Here is an 8,539-nt window from a genome sequence, read left to right as displayed (position 1 = left end):
AGGATATTTACATGCCTTTTAAAATGAGTCATTTTCATGAAAGACACCTGGCTCAGAGGAACTACCGATTTCACCATTTTGGCACTTAACTGGGTGTTTTACAGGGCCTGAGGGAAATGCGTAAAAAGATAAATCACATAAAACCCTGTATGCCGCCGTGACGGGCGTCAGTGAGGCTGAGGGGTGGGGGTGGCCGCGTGGTGAGAGGCAAAAGCACTGCCATTAGGGCCAGTAGTATGGTTTCCATCTCCCGCCTCTCCCAGACAGGCAAGGGAGACAGAGTTAGCCCTTCTCTCACTTTCTGAAGAGTCCCTTCCTCACGTTTCAGGGGATCATCTTGCAATTCTTGGATTCCTTTTCCGAATCAAATAAAGACACATACGCATCTCTGGAGGAAAATGTCTGTATTAAAAGCCAAAAAAACACAGAAGTACAAGAAGAAACGCCCATCTGGCCACGTCACTGGATAGATCGACTTGGAAAAAGGTTAATAAAGTTCATTTTCAGCGGTAACAATATATCAGTGTTAAATCATTCCCATGCCTCCTCCCCCTTTTAAATAAATTAAAAAACAACAAACTTCAAATACTGTGTTCAGATACAAAGAGCTTCCCTTACTACAGCAATAGCAATTTGATTTTTTTTTTACTAAAACTTTCATTTAAAACGGTTATTAAATATATAAAACAAATACACAGGATTTGGTCATTTTCTGCCATGAATATAGGGCACGTGGGTGCGGGAAGGAAGGAGGGCAGGGGGACGCAAAGAGGGGAAAGGGCCCCAGGGGAAAGGGCCCCATTTCCCTCCTCTCCGTCTTCCAAGCTGCGGATCTCACCCTGCAGGGCAAGGGCTTGCATCTGCTTTTCGGAGCCAGAAGCGCGGCACAAACCTGGCTTTTCCCACACGCTGGGGCCTCTTCCGCGGACCCCTCCCGGGAAGAACTAACGGTCACTACTGCACGAAGCACACCGGCCGAGTCTCCCGGCGGGAAAGGCACCGAGAGCGCGGACACAGGGCGGACAAGGGGAGGAGTGGGGCGGGTCACTTGGTCGCCGCCCCCGAGGTGACGGCCGCGGCTGCGGCGGCAGCGGCTGCGGCTGCGGCTGCGGCGGCGGTGGTCCCAGCGGGTACAGCGGCGGGGGCGGCGGCGGCGGCGGCGGCGGCGGCGCTGGCGGTGGTCCGGCGCTGCTCCATGCCGTTGGGCAGGAAGCCGGCGATGATGGGCACCGGCCAGATGAGGGCGGCCACGCTCCACACGACGATGACCAGGGTCATGAAGCAGGCCACCAGCGTGGACTCGATGGGCTTGCGGTTCAGCCGCCAGCCCGGCTCGCCCTGCAGCTCCTCCAGGCTGAAGTCCAGGCAGCAGAAATGCAGCGGCTCTCCCTGCAGCCACAGCGGCCCGGGGGACTCGGCTGCGGGGTAGGCGGGCAGCGCGGTGGGCGCCCCGGCGGTGGCGCCGGCGGGCCGGAGGCGGCCGGGGCGGCGGCCGCGCACCCAGCCGCAGCCCACGCAGAGGCGCAGGTCCTGCTGCGCGCCGCCCGCCGCCAGCCCTAGGTGCTCGATAAGTAGCGGCGGCCCGACTCGGTGGAAGGCGGCGGCGAAGAAGGCGCGGCCGTGCGCGTTGGTGGAGAAGAGGAGCAGGTCGCACTGGAAGCCCCGCGGGCGGCCCCAGCGCACGAGCAGCGAGCTCAGCATCTGTCGCTGCACGCTGATGTTGCACGGCGCCGCCGCCTCCTCCTCCGGGCCGGGGCGCTCGGGGGCCCCGGGCGCCGCCGAGGCCAGCAGCCGCGGGGCGGCAGGCTCGTCCGCAGACGACGCGTTGACCGAGGCGTTGAGGGGCGCCCCGAGGAGGCCCGGCGCGTCCGCGGCCCCGCCGCGGGCGGGCGGCAGCGGGCAGGCGGCGGCCAGCAGCGCGGCGAGCAGGGGCAGCATGGCCTGTGGCGGGCGCCTACGCGCGCAGGGCAGGCGGTGGCTGCATGGCGCGCGGGAGACGAGCCGGCGAGCTGACGGCTGGACCGCGGGGACTGGCGGCGGGCGGAGTGAAGACGCGTCGGGCCCCCCTCAGCCCGCGGGGGCGGCGCGGAGGCGGTGGCAGCGGCTCGCTTGGCGCGGAGCTCCCTCCCGGCCCGGCGGTGTCTGGGGCTCCCCGCCGCCCCCGACGCAAGGGCCCTCGGACGGCCGGGCGGCTCTGCTTGGCCCTGCGCGCGCCGGGAGCAGGATTCCCCGTCTCGGCTCCGCCTCCCGCGCGCCTCGCCCCATCCCGCCCCGCCCTCCGCCCGCGAGGCTCGGAGACTCCGGGGAGGGCGGGGTTGCACGCGCCGCGGCGGGAGCGAGGGCGTGGTCGGGCGGGCCTAGAGGGGTGTAGGCAGCGTGCGGGGGTGGGACTCCGAAGGCTGCGCGTGGGCCCGGCCGGTCGCTTCTGTGGCTGTCGTCCGATAGTTCGGGGCGGGGTGGGTTGGCCCGGCTCGCGAAGCCTGCGGACGCGCCCTGGCGGCCCTGCCACACCGCCGGAGTCCAACTCCAAGCGGCGAAGGCGCTTTGAGGGAATTGCGTCCTCGGAGGGAGGCTTTTGTCACGCCTGAGGCGGGCCTGAGATGTCTCACCTTGGTGCTCACCTGGACCTCGCTCCTTTTACAGAAGGTAAAATTGAGGCGGAGAGAGGGGAAAGACTTCCCCAGGCCACCCCAAGAGCCAGAACCGAAACTCCTGGCCACGAGTGTCTCTTAGGTCCGGAGAGTTTGGCCGGTTTTTAATGTACCTCCAACACAATAGATCCACTTGGTATTCTCACAGCAAGCAAACCCCAAAATTCCAAGAACTCTATGGAGTTGGGGTGGAGAGGGTCGGGTGGGAATGTGAGCCCCATAGCCTTGCTGCCCTGGGGTTTCCTGATAGGGACTTTAACTCCCAGGAAACAGCTGCTCATGTGCAAGGCCCTGGTCTGGCAAGTCCAATGAGCGCGTATTTAGGAAAGATTTGTATGTAGAATCTGTTCAAGGGAAGATTCATCCCCGTTAGGATATTAAGCGAAGGAAGGCCTGTCAAGAATAACGTGCCAAGACCAGATTTATATTTTAAAAAACACTTTCCTAGCAGTTTGGCCTTTTACACTTGGTAAGAAAAATTCACTGACGCTGCTCCAAGAGAATAACCCTGTGGTTTGAAGCCATTGTGCTCCGTGCGCACCGGCTATTCCTGAGTCTGAGAGGGAAGGGGTGGAGGGAGCAGAAACAGGCCGTCACCAAAATGGCACTCCGTCTAAACCGGCTCCGTCTCCTGAACAGAACTACATTGCTAGGCTTGGTGGCTGGTTACATTTCTGGCAGATGTATCCATTGTTTCTGACAATGAGTCAAACCAGGTTGAGGAAGATGTAAAAACAGCTCCAAAATATAGGTCCCAAACCTACCTGCCTTCTTTCCACCTGGGCAAGTCATTATTCTGACTTGGCCTTGGCTTCCCCATCTGAACAGCGGGCTCAGTGGTACCTGCCTTGCGGGGTTGCTGTGATCAGTGCACTCAACCCAGTGTCTGTCCGTCTGTTCACAGAGGTGCTCATGTGGTGGCTGATGAGATGTGGTTCCTGTCAGTCTGGCCCGAGCTGGCTGCCTGGAATGACCCTTGGTTTCTACAGAAATGATGAATTTCCCTGAGGGGACGGGACTCCCTTTTGTTTAAGCCTTCGTCACTTCTCTGCTGGGAAGCAAACTACCAGAGAGAGCAATGTGAATTTTCGTGCTTTTATTAAAAGTTAGTTTTCCTTTTTAGCCTTGCATGTCAGGAACAGAATCTACCGTCTGATATGGCGGAGCTGTTTTGATCTGAGACATGTGGCTGGTGAACAGCCCAAGAACGAGGGCCTCAGGTAATCTTCAGGGCTGAGACAGGCCCAGTCTTCAAGGGGTGGATTTTGAGTCCACTGGCTTTGACAGCGGGTGATACTCTCTAGGGTTTCATCCAGAGGTGGGAGCTTCCTGGCTTTGTCTGAGCAGCAGGGAGGCAGCAGCAAAGGAAGAAGACACAGAGCCGCTTGGGGAGCCAAATAGTTCGCTGCAAAGCTGTGCCACCGTTGCCCTGCGTCCCAGGAACCTGAATTCTGCCCACTTTTCCAGCACGTGTAGGACTCCAACACCTTACCCTCATTCAGAGGGACAACCACACAGTTCTAGATTGATTTGCTGTCTTTGGGGGCAATTGGAATTTGGGAAGATAAGATAAAATTACGTTATTTTCGTTCTTGTTTACTGCTGTGTTACCAGCAATGGCAGAAGCGCTTGAGCACGGGGGAGAGGCTGTGTTTGTTGATTGGACAAATTTGCCTGTTTGCTAATAGCTCTGACTAGCCACCATTTATTTAGTACTTACCACGTGCCAGGTGTTTTACACATCATCTCTACTCTTTAAAACAATCCTATGGATGTGATACCTATTTTACAGTGAAAAAACTGAGGCTCAAAGAGCGTGAGTAACCTACCTGAGGCCCCACAGCAACTGGTGGCAAAACCAGAATATCAGTCCAGTCTCCACTGACTCAAAAGTTTGTGCTTTTCAAAGAACTAGTTGTGTCTTATCTTATTGAGGTTGGGTTCCAAAGTCTGTGCATAAGTTAAAAGAATATATGGTGTAATTCTAATTTCATTTTGATAAAAACTTTTGGTCGAGTTTCTTTTTAAGGATATATATATAACCAACATATTATAACAGCATTAGACAAAGTTTGGAAAACAGTGGAGGAAACCATTAGAATCCCGGCTGCCTGATTCTTTACTTCTCTGCATCTGCATCATTATTCTTTTCTGCAATCTTTGTATTCTCTAAATGTGCAACTAATACTCTGAAGAAAAAAAAAAAAAAAAGGAAATTGAAGTCCCACTACCTTTTACAGCCATTATCACTTTGTGTTCTTTCCTTCAGCCCAGCGGGGATCTGGGGTCCAGCCAGAAGCATAGGGCACTCAACATGCAGTTGCTGACTGAGTGAGTTGGCCTGCTGGTTAAGAATTCTGCCCAAGCTACAGGTGGAGACCTGTTGGTTAAGTTGTGGCCCCTGGTCCCTTCTCTGATCCATCTCCTACCACTTTCCCTTTCCCTCACCGGCTCTGTTCCAGGCATACTGCCTTTCTTGCTATTCCTGGAACACAGCAAGCAAATCCAGACTCAGAGCCTTTGCCCGTGCTGTTTCCTCTGCCTAGGACGCCATTCTTTCTGATAGCTATCTTGCTTGCTCCTTCCCTTCCCACAGATCTCTGCTAAAATGTCAGCTTCCCCAGAGAGGCCTTTCCGGACCATTCCTGTAAAACAGCACCCATTCCCAGCATCCCCATCCCTCTCCATCCTCTTGTGCGTTGTTCCGTGTCTTCCTGGTACTTATCGTCAGCCGTCACACCGTAGGTTTTTCTTCTTTGTTTAATGTGTTTCCCTTCTTTGGAATGCCTGCTGCCTGAAAGCGGGGCTTTATCTGTTTTGTTCAATGGAACAGTGCATGGCATATAGTAGGGGTTCAATAACTAGCTGATGAATGAGTGAGTGAATTTAATAGACTGGGCCAACCCAGCAGGCAGGATGTCGGGAAGCGGTCAGGGAATTGAGATGGACAGAGCCACGCCAGTTCCACAGCAACAAGACTCACGTAGCCCCTACCAGCCTGCAGGCCAGGAGCCGCCCACCTGGCCCTGCCCTGCCCTGCCCTGCCTGGGACTGGGGGAGGAGCCAGGTCCCATGGGGAACCACCTGGTGGGGCAGAGTTTGGCCTGGAAGGCTGAATTGATCTCACAAACCCTGACACCCAGCAGCACTGAGGGACATGAGTCAGGGCAAGCTGAATGACTAGGAAGAACATCCCAGATGAGCCCAGACTTCCCTTCTATGTAAGGAAGAAAGGCAAACGAGACTCCTTCCATCTCCTCAAGTCCTATCATTTTTATCAAACGAATGGAAGACTTTGATAAATCTGTTTTGTCTATAAAATACAAATAGCAAGTTTTTCTACATGGACTGTATTGTTAGAAAACAATCATGAGGACTTCAAAGAAAATAATTAGTAACGATGCCCAGTTGTTTCATTCTTTTCATTTCCTGTGTCCTTCGCCGGTGTTAGCTAATTTTTCCTTATGCTGCCTACTGAAGTTATAATTAACAAAAAGATCTCTCTGGGTTACTTGAATTCCTTTCATCTAGTGACCTCAGAGTGCCACAGGTACAGTAATTCGTTAGATATGATTACCACACGCTGTAGGCTGAGAAGTAAGCAAGAACCACAAAATAATCGTAAAAATAGGACAGAGGAAAGAGGGGCTTAGAAACCAGTGGTTCAGCTATACCAGAGTCACTGGTGAAGGTTGTGGTAGTTGGGTTGGCGTGTGTTTTGGGCGGGGGGCACTAGGAAATAGGGGAAGAATTCTTTTCATTCCAGTCTCCCTGCGAAATCCCATTCCTCCGATGGGAAACTTGACTGATTGCAGAAGCAGCTGAAGAGCTGGGCCTTTGTACCAGGCCCTGGGGGAGGGCTGGGGGCCCCCAGTGTTCAGGTGATTAGAGCCTGACCAGTCCTGTGCCCTCTGCTTCCAGGTTGCTTCGTGACCTCACCGAGTGGCTCAGCCAGATCTCCAGGGTGTGGATGTTTATCCTTCCTGATCACTGTGGTCAGAAGGGAGATTTCCCTTCGCGCACTTCTGGCAGCAATTATAGCCCACACAATTCATTTGGCAATTAATCGTGGGCTGCCTTGGGACAAGGCTGCTGTGGCCAGCTCAAGCTGTTACTAAGACAATTCAGTCTGGTGCATTGGTTGTTTGCTTTTGGATATCCTCTGTGCATGGTGGGCAGGGCCACTGCTGGTATTTCTCTTCTATCCAGAGACCCAGACATCATGCTGGGCTTCTGGTAAGATTTCAACGAAGCCTTTTTGAGGCAATAAGAAGCTTGTGCTGTTACAGGAATATGGAGAGTATCTAAGAGAGAACTGTGAGGAAGAAAATGGTGCCCGGGTGATAACATATGTGAAAGAATTTGAAGGGGAGAGAAATCCTGCCAAGTGAGACCCTCTTTTGGGTTTGGCCTGGCATTGGTACCTTCACCAGATGATAACTGTCCCTTGACACTTACTGTGCTCCAGGCACTGTGTCAAGCACTTGAAATGCATCCCCACCGTAGTTTACTGAGGAAGAGATTACTGTGACCACTTTACAGATGAGGTGAACGGAGGCTCGAGGGATTAAGTCACTTATACAAAATCACAGTGGTGGAACCAAAATCCAAACCTCATCTGACAACTGTGTTCTTAATCACAGCCCTGCTAAATGATCTCCGCCGTCACCAACAACCTTGTGAGTTGGAGGTTATCGTCCTGTTTTAATGATGAGGAAGCAGGTGCAGGATGTCTGGGCAGCTGGCAAAGGATGGGTCATCTGCATCTCTTCAGCATTCCAATGATATCTAGCCTGTACTCAGTCCCAGTTCATAAATTCTACCAATACTGAAATTCTGGAGGATGTTTTCCCAATCTGGTGCATCCTTATGGATGGAGCCCTGGATTCCCCACGCCTGTTGCTCTGCCTCCAGTGCCGTCAGGGCTCCTGGTACTCAGTAAGTGCTGGTCAGGAACCTGGGATTCAGCAGGGACTGCTCAGCTGGACAGACATCCAGCCTGGAGCTCCTGAGATACCTGAGAGCCTTCAGGTATGACGTTGATGGATTCTAAGATAACGTATTCACAAGTTACTTGGCGAAATATTCAAGAGGTATTGACTAAACCCCATTGATGGGGATAGCAGGGTAGTTTCTGTGAAAAAACTGCCATTAAACACTTATTTCCAGGGTGAGCATCTGTCAGGCAAACTGACTGAAACTATCTTTTAAAAACTTTTTTTTTTTTTTTGGTAGAATGGTGATGTGCATTTCTAAAACTTTGGTGCTGCTTAAAGTAATTTCTCTTGGAAAGACAACCCTTAAAGCAAATGATATTTTGTGGTTCTTGTGTCCACCTTATACAAAATTAAAAAGTCATTTAACATTTATAAATGTAAATTCTGAGAATTTCAATATGGCAAATATGGGAGACAGAGCTGGGTCATCAGAGCCAAGGCAGCTGAATGTTCCCCAGCAAGCAGTAACCAGCATCATAAAAATTTACTTCATGCTGCTTCTAAACAGCGCCAAACACTCCCTTCAAGTGAAATTGTTGGCGTTCCATTTCCAGAGGTAGGGAGGAGACGGAGGAAGCAAGAGCCCATTTAGAGAGAGCCAGGAACATTGGAACACATTTGTCAGAGTCTTTCATGCCTTCTCACCGTGCCCCCTTCCTGCTGGATCTACTGGCCCCACATGCAGGGGGACATCTGCCACTTGCCTGGGCACTGTCCTGTCACTCAGGGGTCCTGCCTGGCATTCCCTTCGTGTTGAGTTGGCCTCTTGGTCTACCCATTCTTTCTCTACTAAAGTCCCCAGATTTGGAGATTTGAGAGAGTTTTGACTATGAACATGGCCTTCGGAGCTGGGCAGACCTAGACTGGATGCACTACTTTACTGTGTCGCGG

The 8,539-nt window shown here is 52.9% G+C and overlaps 1 protein-coding gene across 1 annotated transcript; it reads right to left on the bottom strand.

Moving 5' to 3' along the window:
* Nucleotides 1–389: 389 nt before the first annotated feature.
* TMEM158 (transmembrane protein 158) lies at nucleotides 390–2,229 on the bottom strand. Its single transcript, XM_068558119.1, has one exon. It carries the CDS (start codon nucleotides 1,936–1,938, stop codon nucleotides 1,045–1,047), a length of 894 nt encoding a protein of 297 aa, XP_068414220.1. The 5' UTR covers nucleotides 1,939–2,229; the 3' UTR covers nucleotides 390–1,044.
* Between the last annotated feature and the right edge of the window lie 6,310 nt (nucleotides 2,230–8,539).

The sequence above is a fragment of the Eschrichtius robustus genome, chromosome 12 (genome assembly GCF_028021215.1).
Source record: "Eschrichtius robustus isolate mEscRob2 chromosome 12, mEscRob2.pri, whole genome shotgun sequence".
In the NCBI taxonomy this organism is placed as follows: domain Eukaryota; kingdom Metazoa; phylum Chordata; class Mammalia; order Artiodactyla; family Eschrichtiidae; genus Eschrichtius; species Eschrichtius robustus.
The sequence above is the reverse complement of the archived record's forward strand: the minus strand, read 5'-3'. Positions and strand labels throughout refer to the sequence as shown.

Coding starts and splice junctions, on each gene's coding strand:
- TMEM158 (XM_068558119.1), bottom strand. CDS start 1,938: ATGCTGCCCCTGCTCGCCGCGCTGCTGGCCGCCGCCTGCCCGCTGCCG.